The sequence below is a fragment of the Gracilinanus agilis genome, chromosome 4 (assembly GCF_016433145.1).
Source record: "Gracilinanus agilis isolate LMUSP501 chromosome 4, AgileGrace, whole genome shotgun sequence".
Taxonomy (NCBI): Eukaryota; Metazoa; Chordata; class Mammalia; order Didelphimorphia; family Didelphidae; genus Gracilinanus; species Gracilinanus agilis.
This window is the reverse complement of record NC_058133.1, coordinates 320,081,400-320,107,951: the sequence shown is the minus strand read 5'-3', so window position 1 is coordinate 320,107,951 and position 26,552 is coordinate 320,081,400. Positions and strand designations below refer to the sequence as shown.

Sequence of the window (26,552 nt, the reverse complement as noted above, 5' to 3'; positions counted from 1 at the left end):
CCCATGAGCACTCAATATTTTTCCAGCTGTTTAGATCTAGTTTTAATTGTTTGGAAAGTTTTGTAGTTGTATTCATATAATTCCTGTGTTTGTTTTGATAGATAGATTCCTAAGTATTTTACATTGTCTAGGGTGATTTTAAATGGTGTTTCTTTCTACCTCTTGCTGCTGTGATGTGTTGGAAATATATAGAAATGCTGATAACTGATGTGCGTTTATTTTGTATCCTGCAACTTTGCTAACTTTGATAAAGTTTTTGATTATTTCTACTAGCTTTTTAGTTGATTCTCTGGGCTTTTTAAGTAGACCATCATATCATCTGCAAAGAGTAATAGTTTAGTCTCTTTGTTGCCTATTTAAATACCTTCAATTTCTTTTTCTTCTCTAATTGCTACTGCTAGTATTTCTAGTACTTTGTTAAATAATAGAGGTGATAATTGGCATCCTTGTTACACACCTGATCTTATTGGGAAAGTTCCTAATTTATCCCCATTGTATATTATGCTTGTTGATGGTTTTAGATATCATACCATTTATTATTTTTATTAAAGGTCCTTCTATTCCTATACTTACCAGGGTTTTCAATATGAATGGTTGCTGTATTTTGTCAAAGGCTTTTTCAGCCTCTATTGAGATAATCATGTGATTTTTGTTTGTTAGCTTGTTGATANTCTTCTCTAATTGCTACTGCTAGTATTTCTAGTACTATGTTAAATAATAGAGGTGATAATGGGCATCCTTGTTACACACCTGATCTTATTGGGAAAGTTCCTAATTTATCCCCATTGTATATTATGCTTGTTGATGGTTTTAGATATTATACCATTTATTATTTTTATTAAAGGTCCTTCTATTCCTATACTTACCAGGGTTTTCAATAGGAATGGTTGCTGTATTTTGTCAAAGGCTTTTTCAGCCTCTATTGAGATAATCATGTGATTTTTATTTGTTAGCTTGTTGATATGGTCAATTATGTGTATGGTTTTCCTAATGTTGAACCATCCTTGCATTCCTGGTATACATCCCATCTGATCATGATGGATAACCCTCATGATCACTTGCTAGAGTCTTTTTGCTAACATTCTATTTAATATTTTTGTATCTATGTTCATTAAGGAGATTGGTCTGTAGTTTTCTTTCTCTGTTTTTGATCTACCTGACGTTGGAATCAGTACCATATTTATGTCATAAAAAAGGTAGGACTCCTTTGCTTATTATATCAAATAATTTGTATAGTATTGGAATTAGTTATTCTTTGAATGTTTGATAGAATTAACTTGTGAATCTATCAGGTCTTGATGATTTTTTCTTAGTGAGTTCTTTGGTGGTTTGTTCAATTTCTTTTTCTGATATCAGATTATTTAAGTATTCTATTTCTTCTGCTGTTAATCTGGGCAATTTATATTTTCATAAATATTCATCCATATCACCTAGATTGGTATATTTATTGCCATATAATTGGGCAAAATAGTTTTTAATGATTGCCTTAATTTCCTCCTCATCACAGCTGAGGTCTCCTTTTTTATCTTTGATACTATTAATTTGATTTCCTTCTTTCCTTTTTTAAAATTAGATTCATCAGTACTTGGTCAATTTTATCTGTTTTTTCAAAATACCAGCTTCTAGTCTTATTTATTAATTCAATAGTTTTTTACTTTTGATTTTGTTAATTTCTCCTTTCATTTTTAGTGTTTCTAATTTAGTTTTCATCTGGGGATTTTTAATTTGTTCATTTTCTTGTTTTTTAAGTTGCATGCCCAATTCATTAATTTCTTCCCTCCCTAATTTGTCAATATATGCACTCAGTGATATAAATTTTCCCCTTAGAACTGCTTTGGCTGCATCCCATAGGTTTTGGTTAGAAGTCTCATCATTGTCATTCACTTCAGTGAAATTATTAATTGTTTCTATTATTTGTTCTTTCACTAACTTATTTTGGAGGATTATATTATTTAATTTCTAATTAGTTTTTGGTTTGCCTCTCCATGTATTCTTACTAATAACTATTTTTATTGCATTATGATATGATAAAGTTGCATTTATTATTTCTGCTTTTTTGCATTTGTTTGCCATATTTCTATGGTATTGTATATGTCCTATTTTTGTGAATGTTCCACGTGCTGCTGAGAAGAAGGTATATTTTTTGTCCCTATTTATTTTTCTCCATATATCTATAAACTCTATTTTTTCTAGGATTTCATTTACCTCTCTTATCTCTTTCTTATTTATTTTTTGGTTTGATTCATCTAGACCTGATAGGGGAAGTTTGAGTTCCCTCAGTAGTATAGTTTTGCTATCTATTTTTGTCCTTCAGCTACACTTGCTTCTCCTTTAGAAATTTGGATGCTATGCCATTTGGTGCATACCTGTTGAGTACTGATATTTCTTCATTGTTTATACTGCCTTTTATTAGAATGTAGTTACCTTTCCTATCTCTTATAACCAGATCTATTTTTACTTTGGTTCTGTCAGAGATCATGATAGCAACCCCTGCCTTCTTTTTCTCATTTGAAGCTCAATAGATTTTGCTCCATCCTTTCAATTTTACTCTATGTATGTCTGCCTGTCTCATGTGTGTTTCTTGTATACAACATATGGTATAAAAGGAAATAGTGAAAGAATAAAAGACAGGAGAAGGAAAGAGAATCAAAATGTCTGGGTATACACAGTTGATAATTATAACCCTTAATGTGAATGGGATGAACTTGCCCATAAAATGGAAGCAAATAGCAGAATGGATTAGAAACCAAAATCCCTTCTAATTTTGGTTGCATTGATTTTGTTTGTACAATCTCTTTTAAATTCATGGTAGTCAAAATTTTCCACTTTACTTCTCATAATATTCAATATAAATTGTTTGGTCATAAATTCTTCCTTTCTACATAATTTGTACAAAGAAACCATTTTGAGTTCCCCTAATTTATTAATGTTATTATACTTTATTTTTCAGTTACATATCCATTTTTTTAAACCATTAACTTCTGTGTATTGGCTCCTAGGTGGAAAAGTTGAAAGGGTGGGCAATGGGGGTCAAGTGACTTGCCCAGGGTCACACAGCTGGGAAGTGTCTGAGACCGGATTTGAACCTAGGACCTCCTTTCTCTAGACTTGACTCTCAATCCACTGAGCTACCCAGCTGCCCCCTACATATCCATTTTGATTTTATCTTTGTATATGGTTTTAGATGCTGATCTATATCTAGAGCTTGCCATGCTCTTTTCCAGTTTCCCCAGAAGTTTTTGTCTCCTTCCTACAGAATGGATTTTTGGGTTTATCAAATTCTATGTTACTATAGTTGTTTACTACTCTGTGTTGATTACCTAATCTGTTCCAATTATCCAGTATTTTATTTCTTAGCATGTAACAGATTGTTTTTACTGCTTACTCCTCTGTAGTACAATTTGAGATCTAATATGGCTAGGATTTTATCCTTCATATTTTTTCATTAAATCCCTTGATATTCCTGACCTTTTTTTCTTCCTGATGAATCGATTATAATTTTGTGTAGCTATATGAAATAATTTTTGCATAGTTTGATTTGTATGACACTGGATAGGTAATTAATTTAGGCAAAATTGCCACTTTCATTTCATTGATTTGGCCTACTCATGAGCAGTTAATGTTTTTCCAGTGGCTTAGATCTGACTTTGTGTCCAAATGTTTTGTAATTATTTTCATATAGATGCTGGTTTTGTTTTGATAGATACATTCCCCAGTATTTCATATTGTCTTCAGTATTTTTAAATGGAGTATATCTATCTATTTAAAACTATGGATTTTGTTGTTGGTATATAGAAATGTTGATCATTTATCATTTCAGCATTATTATAATTTTGCCAAATTTGTGAATTTTTTCTATTATTTTTTTAGTTCTCTGGGGTTCTCTTAAGTATAGCATCATGTCATCTTCAAAGAGTGATAACTTTGTTTCCTAATTTTTATTTTAATTTTCTCACTTTTTTCTTCTCTCAATGTTACAGCTAGCATATTCAGCATAATATTGAATATCAATGGAGATAATGGGCATCCTTGCTTCACCACTGATCTTCCTGAAAATGCTTCTAGCTTATCTCTATTATAGTTAATGCTTGCTAATGGCTTCAGAGATATATCATTTATCACTTTGAGGAAAGCTCCCTTTATCCCAATATATGCTTATTTTTAAAAATAAGCAATGAGTATTATATTTTATCAAAAGTTTTTTCTTAATCTATTGAGGTAAACATATATTTTCTGTTGGTTTTGTAAGAGATATGGTTAATTATGCTGATAACTTTTCTAATATTGAACAATCTTTGCATTCCTAGTATAAAACATACTGTGTAATAGCATAAGATCCTTGTGATATAATTCTATAATATTCCTAGTATTTATTTAAAATTTTACATCAATATTCATCAGAGAGATTGGTCTATAGTTTTGTTTCCCTGCTTTTTCTCTTTCTGTTTTAGATTTGGTAGAATTCACTTTTGAATCAATCTGGCCTCTAGGGGCTTTTACTTAAGGAATTCATTGATAGTTTATTCAATTTATTTTTCTGAAATTCAGGTGTTTAACCATTCTATTTTCTCTTTTGTTAATTTGGACCATTTATATTTCTTTAAATATTCATCTTTTTGTTTTAGACTGGCATATTTACATTTAGTTGGGCAAAGTAATTCCTAATAATTGTTTTTATTTCTTCTTCATTAGTTGTGAATTCATGTTTACATTTTTGATACTGTTTAGATTCTCTTCTTTTTTTTAAAAAAAATCAGAGTATCGAGGGAGGCCTCTCACCTAAGACTCTGACTATAGACTCATATGAATCAGGCTTCAAACTAGCAACATATAACCAGGTTTCTATACCTGTTATTGACCGTCCTCATCTCATCATAAAACTGGGGAAATCTCTCATACAAAATTTATGTATGGGGTCCCAAAATGTTCCCTTCTAGAAAATATAATTTTTCTATGGATATATGAATATCATTATTAGAATTTTTGTTTATTTTCTTTACCATAGAAAGTGCTTAGGGCACAGAGGAACTCAAATATTTTCAAAAAAGGAAACAAAACCAAAGAGTATAAAATATGAATTACACCCATTATATTCTTCCTCTAAAGGAAAAGACCCTTTGTGTCACTGGTGAACTGGTATTCCCTGTTAATATTGAATGTGAACAATTTTTGAGGTCTACATTGCCAGGCCAGCCATGGTATAGCTTAGGATTTCTTGAGCTTGGAAAGAACCAAATGGTTGTCATACTCTGATAAGCTCTCCTCCCTCTGGCTTATTGGCATTCAAAGTTATCTACAAGGCAAGAAATATCATTTGCTCAAGATTTGTAATTGCTAATCTGTGCTCAGGGAATAAAAAAAAAAACAGAAGAACACTAGTAGGGACGTATTTTCTCTTTTGTAAATATATTTTAGTGCTGCCACACAGTTGCATTAAACTATTGTCACTAGGGAATGAGGAGGGGAGAAAAAAAAGGATCTCTATTAGACCTCCAACCTTGTGAGGAAATAAAGGGATAAAATAATATGTCAAATTGTTCCAAAGAAGGATCCACAAAGGAGATGGAGCCATTTTGCTCACTCATCTTAAAGACCACAGAGTGGATAGCTCAATCTATTTTAGTGGTTAGTCATACTCAACATATCTACACAATTATTGGACCAGGGAACTGATAAGAAGATGTTGCATCCCAGCACTATTCATGCCTTTCAAGTAGTGGCCCTTGATCATCCAGTAGCATATATACAAGTATATGGTGTATTTATAAGGTAGAGATTGGATTAGTTAGAATATGACATCTCTAAGTATCTGTGGCTTTCAGATTCCTTTTTAAATAGGGAAATACAATTAATAGACTTTATGGAAAGAATAATGCTTCTCATACAAGAATTTATTTGTATATCGATTTGAAAACTTAAAATTATTTTAAAATAATTTATTTGAAGTTCCTCACATTAAACACTTACTTTTGAGGCAGTGCTGTGAGACAGATGGAGATGACATTAGGAAGTTAGGTTCAAATCCTGTTTCTGACAGATACTAATTGTGTGACCCTACATAAGACACTTAAGATCTCACATCCCCACATAACCCTCTAAGAATACATTAAGCAAGTTTTCTCATTAGAGATTATTTAAAAACTGGACCAAAGGAAAAAATGCAAACCCAGAGTTTTTTACTTAAAAATTATCTGCTCAAGGGGCAGCTGGGTAGCTTAGTGGATTGAGAGCCAGGCCTAGAGACGGGAGGTTCTAGATTCAAATCCGGCCTCAGACACTTCCCAGCTGTGTGACCCTGGGCAAGTCACTTGACCCCCATTGCCTACCCTTACCAATCTTCCACCTATAAGTCAATACACAGAAGTTAAGGGTTTAATATTTTTAAAAAAGTTAAAAAAATTATCTGCTCAATATGATTTACTGGTGAAATAATTTAACTTTGTAACCGAAAACTTGTACTTTAGTCAAGACTCTGACTCCCACTATCTATGTTTGAGCAAGTCACAAGCTCTGGAAGAAGCAGTTTCCTAAGGAATAAAATAGCATCTCTTATAATTAGTGTTATGATGAAATATGAGGTTGCAAAAGCACTTTAAACAGAAGAAAGATTTTAAAATATGAAGTAGTAATATATGAGTGTATATACTTTGAAAACCATTTATTAATAATGTCTGGGCACCCTAAGAGACAGTATTTTACATCTAATGACATTGACATGAGGAAACAAAGAAAGAATTCAAGCCAGTAAGCACAGAAAAGGCACAGCTGATTTCTTTTTCAGTAAAATTTTGTAAAAAAGATTTTACTATTCATTTCTATGAGATATGTTTTCGAGCTATTAGCTTTCTCAGAGAAGTCTTCATGTCCTTGTTTCTTAGGCTATAGATGACAGGGTTCAGGGTTGGGGGAACTACAGCATAGAATATAGACAACAATAGATCTAGAATTGAGTCAGATTGCTGAGATGGCTTTAGATAAACTATGACTGAGGTTGTGATAAAGACCGTGAGAACAATGAGGTGGGGGATGCAAGTGGAGAAGGCTTTTGACCGACCCTCTGTAGTTGGAATCTTCAGTACTGTTGAGAAGATGGGACCATAAGAGATAGTTATGGAAATAAAACAGAGAATCCCAATAGCAACACCAATAGCCAAAGTCACATCTACGCCAATATGTACATGAGAGCAGGAGAGCCTAAGTAATGAAGGGACGTCACAAAAAAACTGATGGACCTCCTTGGAATTACAGAAAGGCAAAGTGAATGTACTAGCTGAGTACAGAGTTCCAAACAAAATTCCAAAGAGCCAGGAAACAGCTGCCATCCTCACACAAATTCCCCTGGTCATGATGACTTCATAGTGCAGAGGCTGACAGATGGCCACATAGCGGTCATAGGACATCACTGTAAGGAGAAAGAGCTCAGATGCTGCAAATAAAATGACTAAAAAGAACTGTAAAACACACCCTACAAAGGAGATAGAACGACTATTGGTCAGGGAGTTTGTGATAGATTTAGGGAGTGTGGTAGAAATAAAGCAAAGATCTAAAAAGGACAGATTCTTCAGAAAAAAGTACATGGGAGAGTGGAGGTGTTCATCTAGAGAGATGAGGGTGAAGATGATCAAGTTCCCCATCAGAGACATCAGGTAGATCAGCAAGAAGAGGATGGCATGTAAGACCTGCAGCTCCCAAGATGTGGAAAAGCCCATGAGGAGGAATCCTGTCACTATAGTGAGGTTGGCCATTTTCTGAGAGTTCTTGTGACTGTACAGAGAAAAGAAGCAGATATCAGATAATGAGGAGCTCTGGCTATCAGGAGACTGATTCAGGTCTACTTTGCAAATGTTTATAAGTCACAGAAGTTCTGTCCACTCTGGTTTTGCCATTTGCTAAAAGAATAGATGAAACTATATTAGAGTCCTAATTTTATGCCCATGAATTTTTTAATATATACTTTGATACAAATGAATAATGTGGAAATATTTTGCATGATAATACATGTATAACCCAGGCTGTATTGCTTGTCAGCTCTTGCAGGGTGAAGGGAAGAAGGGAGGGAGACAGCATAGGATATTTAAATGCATAAATTAAAATACATATATTTGAAAGGAGACCATCTCCATCTCCCAAAGTTATTGTGAGCCTCAAATGAGATAATAATTGTAGGGTTCTTAGAACAGCACTAGGCACATGGTATGTGTTTTTATAAATGTTTTCTATTGTTATTATTTATTCTCATAAATTCATGTGTTAACATAGAAAGGGATCCCTAGAGGGCCCCTACTTTATTTAAAGACATACAGAAACAAATCTGTACTTTGTACTCAAGACAGAGGAATTACCAATCAAAATGTTTCAACATACATTTCAACATAAATTTTAATCATTTTTCTGTTCTATATAAACTTCTGTTTTAGTAATATTGGTTATATAGATGAACAATGTCCAGTTGTGGATCTTATATATCTTCTAGACTTTTTAGGGGGTAGGCGAGAAAGAGATGCAAATAATTAGAATACAAATTAGAGGGTGATAAATGCATAAGATCATAATAATGAGATGAGAAGGAGAGTTAACTTCTGACAGACATACACACATATATCTTTATGCAGTAAGGTAGGTTTTAGACAATTGAATTTATTTAGGCAGAAATATTTTGTTTTTTGAAGCAAATATTCCAGGTACCTTCCTAGCAGATACACAGAACCAGAAATGGAAAGGTCAAAGTTTGGAAAGACTAATTAATTCTCAGCTTTCTCAACATAAGACCTTTTAAAATTGCAAATATTTTTCAATATCTATAGGTGTGCTTAGGACTGGAAATTTGGTATTTTATTAAAATATTCTCATTTTCCCAAGTCTTACTCTTCATTATCATCTTCTTTTTCTTCCCTGGGACCTCTAGTCCCCACATTCCTCAGTACTCTCCTTGACAATCACCCCTGCTCTGATTTGGCTTTCCTAACTGGAACTCTATACTTAACCAATTTTGTCTCCTGTTAAATTACTGTAGATTACAATCTAATAAAATTAACTTGTTATTATTCTTCAATACTCCTGTTTTAATCCTACATTGGTGCTACTGAATTAAACTGATGAAAGTAAAAAAAAAAAACTGCACTGAGGCCATTGTTAATTTCAATGATCTAAACTCAAAAAGGCAATCCTTTTTATCCCCACTTAAATTCATTTTCTAATCCCATTTTTCACCTTGTCCTCTCCCTAATTTATCCACTCTCTTTAAAATTTCCATACCCTTCAAAAATAAATCAATATCCTCACAAGTCAGGATTTCATTTCATCCTTAATTTAAAAAAAATAGAGACCATTCTTGGTGAAATTCTCCTTTTTCACTTACAATTCACTGACATCCTCCATTCTCTCCTCTTCTCTTCCTCCTTGATGGAAATGTGAGGTGACATGTGTCCAGACAAAAGTGTAACTTTACATATATCCTTGATTCTTTCCCAATCTGTCTTCACTGATTTCATGCTTTTCTCTCCATTTCCTATCTACTGGTTCCTTCCCTGCTACTCATAAGTACATCTAAATTTTCCCCATTCCTAAAAAATCCTCATTGGACATTAAATTTTTTGGCTACTTATCTTTCCGTGCCTCTCTTTCTCCTTTCTTAACCTAGAAAACTCTTAGGAAAATGTTCTAAATACTTTTGGATCCCACGTCCTGTACTCTCATACTTTCTAATCCCTTTCTAACTTTCTACATAACTTCATCAGTCACTTGAAATAAGGCTTTCCCAAATCATTAATTTTTAAATTAATAAATCTGATTTCCTTTTCTCCAGACTTACTCTTGTTGGCTTCTGTGCAATATTTGAAAGTTCTAGGTACCTTCTTTCGTAATCTTTTCTCTCTGGATTTTCCTGACCCTTCCCATTATTGATTTTTTTCCTACCTATTTTATGACTCATTCTTAATTTCTTTTTGCTGGTTCATCATTACACTATGCTTTCTAACTGTGAGAAGATGCCAAGGTTTTGTGAAAGGTACTCTTTTATGTTTTTCTTAGATCCTCTTTATGACCAGATCAGTTCACATAGGTTTATTTATTTTCTTTATGATGATCAGTCATACATGTACATATGTGTGTATTTATACATATATTTGCAAATATACATATATACATACATACACATATATATGTAATTTCCTGATCTAGTATCTTTCCTGAGTATCAAATTTGCATCATCGACTCCTTATTGGAAATTCTTCTTGGGCATTTCAAAGTACATATCTTATAGAAATATCGAACTTAGTATAAAAGAGAAAATTATAATCACTTTTAACTCTTTCTCCATCCCATTTCAAAAGAATCCTTTGCTTTTGGTCTTCCTTCCTTCTAATAATGAGGCACTCTAATTCTTTCAGGCACCCAGATTTGGAATTTTACTGATATTCTTATTACCTCACTCACCTGCCAGAGTCATCCAATAAATTTCTATATCTTGTGGTTTCTATTTCCACAACTCACATTATCTCTGTTTCTTTCATTCACTCAACCACCACCATAGTTCAATTTCTGATTCTCTGACAGTAGACTATTCCATAACCTCTTAATTGGCTATTGAGTTTTTTGAATGAGTGTTTTGAACAAAGAATGAGTGTTTTGAATGTTATTGAAAATAGATGCCCATTTTTGGAATTAGGGAGAGTATGAAGAAAAGTTAGTGGGTGAGGTGGCATTTGTAGGGAGGAGAACCAACTCTGAAGTCTGACTGGGCATTAACGGAGTAGTATGAGAGATTTATAATATTAGAGTATGGAGAAGAGAAGGTGTCAAAATTTAGGAGAGAATAAGATGGAAGTAAGAAGATGCCTAAAGCAATCTTAAATTTCTCTTACACTTTGCCTTCATTTTTGTAACTGAGATCTTATTTATAGTCACACAAAAAATTTATCAGAAATACTCTCTACATTTACTTAAAGATCTTTCATATATATGATAATTTCAGATTAATGATGCCATAACTTTTTATAATCTTATAAAATTATATTAATTATAAAAATACTGATGCATATATGCTTACGTAAGAGAAAATTGAAATTCATACCTTACAATCCATTTATTTCTTCAATCCATTGCTTAAGAGTCAGACCATGAGAGCTCCTCTCCATACATTATCCAAGATGCTTATGTGGAGAAAGTACATTTTTCACAAATGGAATAGATGCATATACCTAACTGTGATATGAAAGGTAATAAAAAATTCTGCTGACCCTTCTTCTAATTTCTGAACCCAGTATGATCCTACTATTTCCTAGACTCATGGCAAGTATACTGGGGTAGGAAGCCTTTGTACCTTCTCAGGTATGTTTCAATACCTTTCTATTTTGTCTATAGCATTCAGTGTCAGTAAAGAATCAAGTTTCTTAGAGCTCAGTGTTTTCTCTGATGCTAACATATTTGCTAGATGCTTGCATCATTTTATTTTCCTTTAGGGATACAAGTCCTTGACTTTTTGGGCACCCTTTCAGGTCGATAGAATAGGCGTTCTCCAGAGTGTTTCTACAGCCATTCTGTGCCCTAAATCCCAGAATAGTTCAGTCACAAGAATCTACAGCTAGCTTATTAGTACAACTCCTGGGAGTTGAACAACACTTTGGGACTCTATATCTTATATCCCATTCTGACAACCATATAAAATCCTAGTGCTGAATGAAATTTGTTACTTATTTTTATTTTAAAAAATACCAATGGTTCATGTTCTACAGATAAATATAAATTAACTGTTCACCCTGACCAAAGAAAACAATCCCAATGACAAAAACCATACCCTTTTAAATGTTAGGAAAAGCTACACAGAAAAGGGATCATTACTGATAAACAATCATTAATTTTTTTATAATTTTCCATTTATTAAGATAAATGGTATGTATTCTAATTTTGAAGTTGACACATTTGTCTTTGTATTCCCAGTGCCTGGCACACAGTAGGTATTCATAGAAGTCATGGAGTTATTCACTTTATTTCTTCTGATGGAAATCAAAGCATCTGCTATCGTAGACATCTTATTCATTAATCCCCATACCATTACCATATGATACTTCTATGTCTGTTTTTTTTTTATCAGTTTCCTAAATTCTTTCTTGCTTTTTTTTCTTTTTGTCTGGATTATTCATAGTACACTCTGTTTACACAGAATGTCTTCTCTATTGATCTTTCACTAAATACTCATTCTTTTTTCTTTTAGGTTCTTGGTTTCTGAGTCTGAGTTGAATTTCTTAATTGTTAAGGCTGCTATTTTGTGCTCCATCTTCTCTTTTTTGTTCTTTGATAGCATATTCCCTTGCCTAGCCAAAACGTAGTGATTGGATTCATGCCATAAAAGTACAATTACACGTATGGGGCCAACTAGTCTATTTTGAACTATAATCTTGTGTTTGTTAAATCTTGTTTGTTGCTTAAAATTTGAGAACCACTTATGAATAGACCTTTTAGCCCATGAAACTTTTTTTCTCATATTTTTCTGGATCTTCATGTTGCTTTTCTTCTTAGGCCTTTGTGTGTTACCTTCTTCCCTCTTCTTAGTTATGTTCTATGGTTTCTAGCTTAGGGGACCTATTTAAAATATTTTTATTTAATTTTCAACATTAATTAATTTTTTGAATTCCATATTATTTTTCTCCCTCCTGTCCCTCTTCCACCTAGAAAGGTAAGAAATGTGATGCCATATGAAATAATATGAAAACATTTTAAATTATGCAAAAACATTTTAATATTAGTCATATTGCAAAAAAAAGCAAAAAAATAAGAAAGGGAAAAATGATGCTTCCATCTGTTTTTAGATTTCATCAGTTCTTTGTATGGATGTGGTTCCCATTTTTCATCATATGTTTTCTCAGATTTTTCTGGAACCATGATGCTTTCCATTTAAATAGGAAAATAGTTTTCAATGACAATCATATACCAAACTTCCTTCAGCAATTCCCCAGTCAATGAGTCATCCCTCTATTTCTAATTCTTTGCTACCACAAAAGGAACTGCTATAAATATTTGTTACTTATAAGTCCTTTTGTTTTTCCTTTGATTTCAGTAACAGTATTTCTGGATCACAGGGTATCCAGAACTTGTCAGTGCTTTGGGCATAGTTCCAAATTGTTCTCCTCAATAGTTGAATCAGTTCACAACTCCTCCTATAGGGCATTAGTGTTCCAGTTTTTCCACATCCCCTTCAACATTTGTCATTTTCCTTTTCCGTCATATCAGTCAATCTGAGAGGTGAGATGATACCTCAGAGTTGTTTTAATTTATATTTCTCTAATAAATAGAGCCTTCTTTTCTTGTGAGAGATGTCTTTAATTTCTTTTCTTGAAGACTGCCTGTTTACATTTGACCAAAAATTGTGGAATGTTCTTAGTTATTTGAAAAATGAGATCTTTATCAGAGAAACTTTCTATAAAAATTTCCCTTCAGTTTCCTGCTTTCTTTTAAATCTTGGCCCCTTTTTTTGTGCAAAATATTTTTAATTCAATGTAACCAAAATTATCCATTTTATTTCTCTCATCATCCTCTCTTTCTAGTTTGGTCTACTTCATGGATATTCATGTGAAATTTTCTCCTTCCATCATGTCTTTTACTTTAAAGCCTTTTGATTAGATAATTATGAACTTCTGTTAGGGTCCCTCCATTCCCAGACTGCAGCTTTTCCTTATTTTTTCCAGCATAAATTTTGCCCATATCCTCCCAATGGAAACTTTGATTCTTTCCTGAGAGAGAAGAACATTTGAATGAAAATTTTTTCTATTTTTGCTCTTCTCCCCATCTCTAAGATGCTGGTCTAGTGGATTCTTTAGTTTCCGAGTATTTTGTTGTTATTATCCCTTTAAGAGGAAGGCCAAGTACAAGCGTAAATGCACAGGCTTAAATCCTTCCTACCAAAATTACATAAAAGATAATAAAATTATGAATAGTGAGGTAACTCACTTATTCAAGTAGATAGCAAAAATAAATCAGAAAAATTACATTGATTAGTGTATACCAGGAAATATAGAATATGAATGTGCTATTTTTGGTAGGAATGAAACATCACAAACAAGAGAGAAGGGGCCTTTATCACAGTCTATGGAAATTCTTCCTAGTCTGTAGGTAGGCAAACTGATAATAAAGGACACATTGAGAATCCAGTTTTTAATCACTTGTCTGCCATTTTCCAAAGTTTTCACATGATAAAATCAGGAACAACTTGTGTCCTTTATTGAAGCAGTAATGAAGAAAAATACTCTACTCTTCAAAGCTGCCATACAAGCTCCACTCTTATAGTTATTCAGCATCAAGTCAACTTTTTCTTCCCCATTCCATGTCCATAAGTCCATGTTAAACAAATCTTTAATGATCTGTTTATTAAGAGTAGGTAATATGTTTTATTAAGTTGTCAATTTCTAATGATTTATATTTTTTCTGGGGTGTTATCTCATTCCATATTCCTTTACTTCTTCCTCATAATATTGTGCGTACTACCCTGTTAGTCATTAAGGAGCCAAAGTGTTATTCTTTTTCTCCATATCTGAAACAATGGGACCTTTGTGTGCTATCATTGGTAGAGTTGTTGAAAAGAGAGGTTGTGTCTCTTGATGCCTGACTTTGAATAAGTCAATTATCTATGTATTCATAAGTTTTTTTCACTCAGCCTTGAAAAGTAGTCCACTCAAAATGACTTCTTTCTAAAAGATATAAAAGAAAATAAAGTGATCATTAAACATTTTAAAAATCCAACAGCCAAATAGCCTTTATGTAGCTCTTAATAGTTTGCAAAATGTTTTATACCTACATACATATACAATATAATTTATATTATTATTTCCATTATATAAATGAGGAAACTGAGGTACAGAGAAGTTGAATGATTTGCCCAGGGTCACATCTTGCCCCTTACATGAGAGGATTTTATGAGCCATACCTTTGTGCTAGGTCTATTTTAAAAAGGCCTAATCAGGCATTTGGTATATTTTCTTACTTTTCAAGAAGATTATAAGTTTCTAAACACTACATATAATAATGTAGGAATATATGTTGACCTGAGTCTCAGGGATAAATGTCAGGAAATCTGTTCCTTTCTTCTGGCTGCCATCCACCCATAGTGAAACTGTGGAGAAAAATCTCTGTCTCCCCAAAGGTGAATAACAGGATCCCTTCTAGAAAAATATCCCTTCTAGAAAATGCTAAATTCTTGAGATAGCATTACTCCTCTCTCTTCCCCATTTCTGTCTCTGTCTCTCTCCCTCACTTTTTCCCCCATCTATCTAAAAGGTGAGAGGTAGAGGCTTCTCACCAACATTCTTTTCTCTGGATTCATAAGAACCAGGATTTAAACTGGGGACATTGGACCAAATTTCTGTTCCTTTAGTTTGCTGTCCTCATCCTTTAGTCAAACTTTGAGGAAATACCTCAAAGAAAATATAGATATGACTTCCAAAATGTAGCTAACAGAGTACCTTCTATAAAGATACTAAATGAACATAAATACTAGGTATAGTATTATATAGTATATGCTCAGATATTTTTGCTACCACAGAAAATGCTTAAAATAGGAACTCAAATTTTCTTACAAAAACAATACTACTACTAACTTTTTCTCTCCCAAACATCTTAGCTCAATTACACTCAAGCTACCTATTCCCACAAAGGAAAAGCCCCTTTGTGTGACTGGTAGAGTGATAGTCAATGTTTACCTTAGATGTGAGTGCCTTTTGGAGTTAGCCTCATTAGGCTAGTCATGGCATGGCATGGCATGGGCTTTCTTGGGGTAAGAGCCAGATTTTTGTTTTCTAAGAACTCTTCCATTTGGCTGGCTGACATTCAAGATTATCTCCCACGCAGAAATCATCCTTTACCCAGGATTGCTAATGAGTAGTTTATGTCCAGGGGAAAAAGAGCAAGACTGAGGAAAAGTGGTAGAGATTCATGTTCTCCTATGCACACATATGTCCTTGCTATCATGTGCTCATGACAGCCACTGTCATTAAGGCATGAGATGAAGAGGAGAAGAGCCCACAAGGGAGATGGAGGCTTTTTGCTCGTTATTCTTAAAGACTATAAAGTGGTTTCTGCTGATTCTGTGGCCAATCATATTTTTAAATTTCATTTTTATTTTATTGATTAATTGTGAAAAATTGTCCATGGTTACATGATTCATGTTCTTTCCCTGCTGTCCTCCCAACCCCCTCCCATAGCCAATGCTTAATTCCACTGGGTTTTACATGTGTCATTGATCAAGATTGATTTCCATATTATTGATATTTATATTAGGGTGATTGTTTTAGAGCAGTGATTCCCAAAGTGGGCGCTACTGCCCTCTGGTCAGTGCTGCTGTGATCCAGGTAGGGCGGTGATGGCCATAGGTGCATTTATCTTTCCTATTAATTGCTATTAAAATAAAAAAAATAATTTCCAAGGGGCTAAGTAATATTTTTTTCTGGAAAGGGGGGTAGTAGGCCAAAAAAGTTTGGGAACCACTGCTCTAGAGTCTACATCCCCAATCATATCCCCATTGACCCATGTAATCAAGCAGTTCTTTTTCTTCTGTGTTTCTACTTCCACAGTTCTTTCTCTGAATGTGAATAATGTTCTATCTTATAAGTCCCTCAGAATTGTCCTGGGTCATTGCATTGCTGCTAGTACAGAAGTCCATTACATTCAATTGTGCCACAGTGTATCAGTCTCTGTGTATGTTCTTTTGGTTCTGCTCCTTTCACTCTGCATCAATTCCTGGAGGTCATTCCAGTTTACATGGAATTCTTCCAGTTTATTATTCCTTTGAGCGCAACAGTATTCCATCACCAACAGATACCACAATTTGTTCAGCCATTCCCCAATCGAAGGACATTCTCTCATTTTCCAATTTTTTGCCACCACAAAGATCCCGGTTATAAATATTTTCGTACTAGTCTGTTTATCTATGATCTCTTTGGGGCACAAACCCAGCAGTGCTATGGTTGGATCAAAGGGCAGGCAGTCTTTGAAAGCCCTTTGGGCATAGTTCCAAATTGTGTGGCCAATCATATTGAATCCAACTTTCCAGTCATGATGACAAAGTGATTAATCAGGATTTGTTGTATTGTCTCATGTACATTTATGTCTCAGCAAGTAGCCTCCATCATTATAGAAACAAGTAAAACATGTGTATAAATGTGTTTTGTGTGTATTAACATGTACTTTAACATGTGGATATTAGAAATCTGGTTCAGGAAGGGACTACATTAAAAGAAATCTGATGCAAATGTCTTTGACTTTCTGATTCTACTTTAAATACTGAAGTAGAATCAATAGTCAACTACCTTAAGAAAAAAATGTTACTTCTAATATATTTTATTTGAAGATCCTCAACTTAAATTTACTTTTGAGACAGAGTGGTGAAGCAGATGGAGAGCTGGTTTTGACATCAGGATGATATTGATTCAAGTCCTGTTTTAACATATACTAGTTGTATGACCCTTGGGAAATTACATAAGCTCTTGCTTCCCAAGTTAATTCATTAAGACCAAAGAAATAGAAGCCCAAATAGAACTTTTTGCTTAACAATTGTCTGCATGCTGTGATTTACTGGGGAAATAATTTGACTATGAAACAGAAAACTTGTCCTTAAGTCAAAATTCTGACTCCTACTATTTGTGTATGTTGGAGCAAGGCACTTATCCTCTGGGAGATTATTTAACAGTAAAATAGCATCTCATGATTAGTGCAGGGATGAAATGTCAAGTTGTCAAAGCCCTTTCACAAATATAAGTACTTATAGAAGTGTATAATGCTTTTATAATTTTGGTTACTTATGTCAGTGTATATACTTTGAAAACAATTTATTAATAATCTCTAGGCCCTATAATTTTATTTTATAATTAATCATATAAAGGGACCAATGATTTCTTTTCCTTTGTTCTTTGTTTCTTCCTTCCTGCCTTTCTTTCTTTTCTTCTTTCCACAGTATGAATATGATCATGGAAAAGCCTTTGGGATTAGTCCCTCTGGAGAGTATTTTCAGGCTATGAGCTTCTTTAAGGAAGTCTTCACATCCTTGTTCCTAAGGCTATAGATGATAGGGTTCAGGGTTGGGGGCACCACTATATAGAACATAGACAATAATAGATCCAGTATTGAGTCAGTGTCCAAAGGTGGGCTTAGATAAGACATGGCTGCTGTTGTGATAAAAATCAGGAGGACAAAGAGGTGGGGCAAGCAAGTGGAAAAGGCCTTTGACCGACCCTCTGTGGTTGGAATCTTCAGCACAGTTGAGAAGATTGGACCATAAGAGACAGTTATGGAAATACAACAGAGAATCCCTAAACTGAACCCAATAGCTATAGTCACATCAAGTGCAATATGTGTATTGGAGCAAGAGATTCTGAGTAAGGAAGGGACATCACAGAAGAACTGATGGATCTCATTGGAGTTACAAAAAGACAATGAGAATGTACTAATTGTGTAAAGGACCCCAAACAAACCTCCAGTGAGCCAGGAAAAAGCTGCCATCTTCACACAAGTCCCTTTGTTCATGATAACTTCATAGTTTAGGGGCCGGCAGATGGCTACATAACGGTCATAGGACATCACTGTGAGGAGAAAAAGCTCTGATGATGCGAAGAAAATAACCAAAAAGAGTTGGAATATACACTCCAATAAAGAGATTGAATGTCTGTGGCTTATGGAGTTTACAATGGATTTAGGGACTGTGGTGGAAATAAGGCAAAGATCTAAAAAGGACAGGTTCTTCAGGAAGAAGTACATGGGAGTGTTGAGGTGCCCATTTAGAGAGATGAGGGTGAAGATGAGCAGGTTCCCCATCAGAGCCACCAGGTAGATTAGCAAGAACAACATGGCCTGTAAGATCTGTAGTTCCCAGGTTTTGGAAAAGCCCATCAGGAGGAATTCTGTCACCATTGTGAGGTTGTTCATACTCTCAGAATTCTCTTGAATGTCTGTGGAGAAAAAAAGAGGCAACTATCAAATTAGGAGACTGCTCAGTATGCTGAATATCATGACTCTTTGATTCAGGCTTACTTTGTGATCTTGTGCAAAGTATCTCATTTGCTTTGGTTTCTCATTTACTAAATGATGAAATATAATTATATAGGACTATTTTAACCTTAAGTTCATGAATACAGTTGAATTTTTTGCATAATTCTATTTTATGTAGGTGTTTTCTTTTGAATTCTGTTTATTTCATGAATTTAAAGGTCTTATTCTGAATATTGCTTCATAGAATTTATCAAAAGAGGCACAAGACACAAGATAATTTAAGACTAGATGATTTTTAAAGGCTCTTTTACTTCTCAAAGGATTTGTGTTTCTAGAAATAGGATCCTTAACTTGAAAAATATGACAATAGTAGTGATATCTCTCTAAATTGTATGATTTTAGTCTTAAAGCATTTTTCTATTCTAAGTACTTTATGAGCTAGACTTTTTTAGTAGTAGTATTACCATTTTGACCATAAGATAATGAACTTTCAGTTAAGTTTTGTAATTTTCTAGTTTTTTTTTAAACCCTTGTACTTTGGTGTATTGTCTCATAGGTGGAAGATTGGTAAGGGTGGGCAATGGGGGTCAAGTGACTTGCCCAGGGTCACACAGCTGGGAAGTGGCTGAGGCTGGGTTTGAACCTAGGACCTCCTGTCTCTAGGCCTGACTCTCACTCCACTGAGCTACCCAGCTGCCCCCTCTAGTTTTTTTACAAGAAATGTCAGAATGTGGATGTTACCAGGAGTTTCTCCTTTGAACCAGGAGTTCAAAGACCAACTTGACGATTCATGTATTGAGGCAAACCTGAACTTATTCTTTATGATCAAATAACTTTCTTTCCATTCTATCAAGAATGGTAGCACTGTAGATTCTTTAACAATTTTAAATAAAGTCCACTGCCCAGGATGAGTAACCCAATTGAGATACGGTCATATTGTCAATGTCAAGCCTCATTATCCCAGAATGGTAGAATGTTCATGCAAAGGAAGGCAGCGTAATATTCTGTTCTTCCTTTGTTAAAGACTATGCCTCCAGTATCTCAGAAGAGGCATCTAGAAATTCAAATCCATTTTCAGATGAAGAACTGACTCCCAAATCACCTTTATCTGTGATGAGTCTGTCCTACCATCTTTGTATGATGAAGTTAGAATGAATAATAACTGCTCCTCTGGATTCTGATTCATCTTGTTTGAGCATCTATCTAAAGGCAGCTTAATAATGAATAGATTGCCAGGGTTGGAGTCTGACCTGAGTTTAAACTTCTGTTTGCCTAGTTTCCTCATTTGTAAAATAGGTCTAATAATAGCATCTACCTGCCAGGGTTTTTGTGAAGGCCAAATTTGTATAGACCAACATTTTATTTCACATATCAAGATAAAGTGAAAATAGATATATTATTTAGAAATAAAGGGTGATATCATAAACAAATTAGGGGAACCCAAAATAGCTTAGCTGTCACACCTATGGATAATGGAAGAATTTATGGTCAAATAATATACAGAGAAGACTACAAAATATAAAATATATAATAACTTTGGCTATATTAAATCAAAATGGTTTTGCACAAAAAACCCCAATGCAACCAAGATTAGAAGGGAAACAGCAAGCTGGGAAAAAATTTTTATAGCAAGTGTCTCTGACAGGGGCTCATTTCTCAAATATATAGAGAACAGATTCAAATTATAAAAAATACAAGTCATTCTCCAGTCTAAAGGATATGAACAGATAATTCTTTGAAGAAGAGATCAAAATCATCTTTAGTCATATGAAAAAACACTATAAATTAGAGAAATGCAAATTAAAAAACTCTGAGATACTACCTCACACCTATTAAATTAGCTAATGTTACAAAAAGGAAAATAAAAAATGTTGGGCGTGTATTTGGGAAAATTGGCACACTAATACACCATTATACATACATTCATATATGAACACACAGCTCTCTTAAGATTAAAATTCTCTGGAGATTGTATATTAATTTAAAAGTATTTATTAAATAGGGAAAAGCAGGTCAAGGAAAGAAAAGGCATATAATGGCATTGCTAGTGCCTCACTAACCTGAGCTATCTGCTCATCAATTCACTCCCACTGCTTAGCTAGAAAGCTGCCTTGTTGGGAAAATGAGAGAGCATGCTGCTTTCTCAATCCCTAACATACCCTGAGTGATATTACTTTTTCTGGGTCTCCCTAGTTGGACAGACAACCTCAGTTTGCATCAGAGGCTAGTCTTCCAGACATCAGGAGTCATATGGAACTAGGGATGAACATCTTCCAAAACACCAGGGATCCATAAGGTGTTTTCTTTATATAGATTAGCCTCAGACCTTGTTCTTAAACAAGACAAAGGGTTGGGGGCTGATGGAAACCCAATTCACTAGAGAAATACCCCAAGACTGATCTTAGGATACCAAGAAAAAGGATGCAAACTGTTGTTCAATTCTCCCAGCTCCATAAAGCATGAAGTTGTTCCTGATCCTGTCAGAAGTAAACTCTCTCTTTCACAACTCCTTGTACTCTTCGTCATGCTTTTAGTCATTTATTTCATTTCAGTTTCTTTCATAATTGTTTACATATCTTTCTTGTCCTTTAAGAGATTAGAGTTACGTTAAGGAGGTCTAGGATTGAATATAGTTAATTTCTTTAGACTATGCAGATCTAAAAATATAGGTTTATGAAGAACAGATAATTGACAAAACTGTTCAAAAGTATTATTGACACACTTATTATTAATTCCTTTGGCATGTATAATAAAACAGAAATTTGTTTCTGTATGTCCTTCTTTAGAGTGGTGAGTCATTTGTATATGTCTTTCTATGCAATCCATAAGTTTATGAAGACAGATAATAACAATAATAGTTGACATCTATATAGCACCTACTATGTGCCAGATGTACAAAGAGCTTTAGAAGAATTCTATCTGCCTTTTTGGACTCCATTGCTTATATTCTCATGTTTTCTAAGCCATCTGTGACCTACTTCGTGATATCAACAATCACCTGAAACATTCTTTTCTGTCACTATTTTATTAATTGATAGATTTGATGATATTTCCTCAACACTCATTCTTCTTTACTGCTGTGTAGTATTTGAAACTAATATTTTCTTTCCTGAGAGTCTTTCTTCTCTGTTTTTTTCATCCCTATTCTATGATACATTCTTATTTTTTCTTTCTGAGTTATCCTTATAATATACTTTCTATCTATGGCTAGATGACAAGGTTTTATTTAAGGTTCTCTTTTATGCTCTCTGTATCTTCCGTTTTTGTATTTTGTTAATTAATATTATTTTGTTAATATTTGTTTTGTTAATATTTAGTTTATTTATTAATTAATTTTAGTTTATTTGCCTTCTTTGTGATGAACTTTGTTAATTAATATTGGTTTATTTATCTTCTGAACAGTTCCATAAATGTATCTATATTCCAGTTTCATTCTTGAGCATGGAGCTGGATCATCAACTGCCTTTTGTACATTTTAAAGCGGGTATCTTATAGATATCTTAAATTCAACATGTCCAGAAATGAAATGATTATCTCTACCACCAACTCTTCTCCATCCCTTATCCCAAAAGAGACCTCTGATTTTGAATTTCCTTAGTTTTATCAAAGTTCTTCTTATCCTTTCAGTTACCCAGATTCAGAACTTTGCTGATATTTTTGTTACCTCACTTTCATCTACTATAGTCACCCAAAACACTTCCATATCTTGTGATTTTTATTTCCATATATCGCATTGTCTCTGTTCCTTTCATTTACTTCCTTACTACCCCAACTCAGTTCTTGATTGCCTATCCTTATATTTTTTTCAATAACCTCTTAATTTGGGTCTCAGTCTCAGGTCTGCCACCTCAAGAATCTATTCTTCATATAGATGCTGCACAGCCTTTCTAAAAACAAAATCTGAGCATGGTACAACCCTTCTCCCTAAACTTCAGGGACTCCCTATTTTCAAGATGAAATATCAACTGCTTAGTTTGGCATTTAGATCTTCCTATGAATCAGGACTCAAATTTTCTTGGTAACCATGTTTGCACATCCCTTTTCGCTAAGCTTTCAGAGTCCAGCCAAAATTGCCTTCTTGCTGTTCCTTTTATATTTCCCATCTCTGTGACTTTGCATTGCAGTTCCTCACACCTGGCATGCATATACTCTTCATTTCAATGTTCTAGAATTCCTAATTTTTCAAGTCTCATCTTTAACATCATTTTCAGAACCAGTTTATTAGAATGACCTTTGGGGATTGCAGAATGCTATGTTTTAACAATCCCTAGATCCTACAGCTCATTTTGATGAAATGTAAATATTCTAGTATCCATTATATTTAATTGAAAATTCATTTTTATTTCTCCCCCCAAAACCTCAAAATTCAATTTCCCTAGAGAATTATGAATTAATTGCCTGCCCTATCAAAAAATAACAGCAACAAAATGCAAATCATTGTAACCTCTTTCCCCAATTTAACTTTTTCCTCTGAAATCTCCTTACACCTATTTGATATGCTTTTTATCATTTCTCCCTGAAATAGTTTACAATGTCTTTGAAAGCAAGGCTTGTTCTGACTGTTTTCTTTGTTTCTCCAGAACAATGATTAACCCAAAAATGAGTTCTTTAAATGCTTGCTTGTTGATTGAGTGGAGTCAACCTTTTAGACATTGTATCACATGATTAAATTATAGACTTCCTAAAATGATTAACTTCACTGTGTTATATTATCTGAAATTTTTCTGTCTCTTAAAAAAAGTTGTTAGATTGTACTTTAAAGTTTTTTACTTTTTTTGCACTTGGTTGATATCAGGAGACAGAACGAATGCTTTGAAGGAATTGAGAAGGGCTATTTAACTTTGAAAGTTGAAACAGCATGAAGAAAGTCTTAAGTAGGACTTGAGGGAATTGAGGGGAGGGGAGACAACTGTGAAGTCTGACAAAGTAACAAGGGAATAACATGAGAGAACTGAACTATTAAAGGGTATAGGAAAGAGAGTGCCAAAATTTAGGAGAGAATACAATGAAAGTCAGAAAATCCCTAAAATGATCCTCTTCACCTCTTCGGTTTCTTCCACACTTTGCCCTCCTTTTCATGAGAAAGTTTTGTTTATAGTCACAAAAAGAAGTCAGAAAGAATTCCTATACTAACTCATATAATGGTCATATTTCTAGTCACTTCAAATTGATTGTGGAATAAAATTTCATAATCTTAGTCATAAAGATAAAGATGTATATATATATATGTATTTATAGTTTCATAAGAGAAAATGGAAGCTCATACCTTGTAATCCATTTATTTCTTCAAACCATTGTTTAATGGCCAGTCTGTGAGATCTCCATACATTATCCAATATGCTTATTTGGAAGTAGCATAATTTTTCAAAAGTGGAAGAAATTCATATGCTCAGTTGTGGCATGAAAATATAAGAAAAAAATTCTGCTGAGTCTTCTAATTTCTAGGCGTACTGTGACCCCATCATTTCCTAGGCTCATTGCAAGTACTAGGGTAGGAAGCCTTAGTGTCTTCTTAGGTAAGAGTAATACTTTTCTCCTTTGGCTACAGTATTTAACAAATCTGTATATAATCAAGTTTCCAAGAACTCAATTGGTTCTTCTGATGAAATTTTTGCCAGACACTTGACTCATTTTATTTTCCCTTAAGGACCCAAGTCTTCTACTTTTGGGCATCCTCTGAGGATGATAAAACTGGAGTTCTCTAGAGTGTTCCTGTAGCAATTTAGTATGATGGGTCCTTAGTCCCTGAAAAGCTCAGGCCCCAGACCTACTGTAAACCTATGAATATGACCCCTGGGGGGGTTGTGGGACATTTTAGGATTCAATCATTCCTAAATCCTATGAATCATTTTGATAACCACATAATATTTATCCCAGTGTCCATTGGATTAAATTTAAAATTCAGTTATTCCCCTCCAAACCCTCCAACCTTATTCAGCATTATTAGTTAACTCTTAGAAAATTATATTTATTGGGTTCATTTCTGGTAATCTTCACCCCATCAAGCTGTTGTTGTTATTCAATTGTTTAAATCATATCCAATTCTTTGTGACCCCATTTGAGATTTTATTGGCAAAAATACTGGAATGACATAATAAAATTTCCTTCTCCTGTTCATTTGATAAATGAGGAACTGAGATAAGTAGGATTAAGTGATATGCTCAGTGTCCCACAGCCAGTAAGTGTCTGAGGCTAGATTTGAACTCAGGAAGATGAGTCTTCTGGATTTAAGGGCCAGCACTCTATCCACTAACTCACCTACCTGCCTAGATAATTGTCAAGACAATCTTTTTACTTCTCTGAGATTGATTTTCTACTCCACTCCTCATGTTGGCTGCTTCCAGTTTTCCCCTTATTCCTTAATTTCCTACAATATCTCTCCCATCACCCCAAAGGATGAATACTCCATTTCATATTTCATTTAGAAAACACTGGTCATTCTTGGTGGGCTACTTCTTTTCAACTTCTTTTCAGTTTATTTTCTCCTGTTCTCTGATCTTTCATTCCATTCTTAGATTAAGAGGAGAAGAAGGCCTTTTTTTGGGGGGGGGCAACTAGCTGATACAGTAGATAGAGTACCAGGCCTGAGGTCAGGAAGACTTATCTTCCTGAGTTTAAATTTAACTTCAGACACTTACCTCCTGTGTGATTCTGGACAAGTCATTTAACCCTGTTTGCTTTAGGTCCTCATCTATAAAATAAGCTGGAGAAGAAATGGCAAACCACTCCAGTATCTTTGCCAAGAAAACCTCAAATGGGATCATGAAGATTTGAATATGACTGAAATAACTGAACAACAACAAAATAAGCCTTTTTCTTGACAAAGGTGTTATTTCCATTACATCTTATTATCTCTGTATAATGAAATCTTTCACTTTATACTGATTCTTTCCCTGGTCTTTTAAAATATATATCGAAATTTTCCCCATCCTTCAATAGGCTTCTTTGGATTCTATAATACCAAACAAGCAATCTTTTAAATAATTATTTTTCTCAAAAGCACTATACAGTATTTTTACACTTATTGACTCTACTGTTTCTCTTTTCATTCATTTATTTCTGTTTTGCCATCTTAGGCAATGTACTTCATTGAAAAATGCTAAAGAATCTGTCACTATCAGTTGTGAAGAAGGGAAAGACAACCATTTGCTTGTGAACTTCAAATTCAGATAGTAACCTAAGAAAATTTTATGTCAAGTTTGGAATGAGGGGATATACTGGTTCTGGTATTCCTTTTGTGATCAATAGAAAATCATAAAATTTCTCAGAGCTTCAGTATTATTTTATGTAGAATGTTCACATTATTCCTTGAACTACCTATGGAATAGGGTTCCTGAGATAAATAAACTTTAAAATTATTAAAATTGCACATGTATTTAGATCTTATTATAATCATTTTTTAAAGTGAGGACGCTTCATATATTTAATACATGTTTTAACTTAGAAGAAATCTTGTAGATAATTCAATCCAAATCTCAACTTCATTTAACAGATGATAAAACTGAGATAAATAAAGGGGCTATCATTTTGCTCAGTCATATTATAGGAGAACTGATGGGTTTCCCTGGGGCTACAAAAGGGTA

At 33.9% G+C, this 26,552-nt stretch overlaps 1 protein-coding gene and 1 pseudogene across 1 annotated transcript; both read right to left on the bottom strand.

The window, feature by feature from the left end:
* Positions 1-6,815: 6,815 nt before the first annotated feature.
* LOC123247754 (olfactory receptor 14A2-like) lies at positions 6,816-7,745 on the bottom strand. Its single transcript, XM_044676755.1, has one exon. It carries the CDS (start codon positions 7,743-7,745, stop codon positions 6,816-6,818), a length of 930 nt encoding a protein of 309 aa, XP_044532690.1.
* A 10,204-nt stretch (positions 7,746-17,949) lies between these two features.
* LOC123246496 lies at positions 17,950-18,906 on the bottom strand (annotated as a pseudogene).
* Between the last annotated feature and the right edge of the window lie 7,646 nt (positions 18,907-26,552).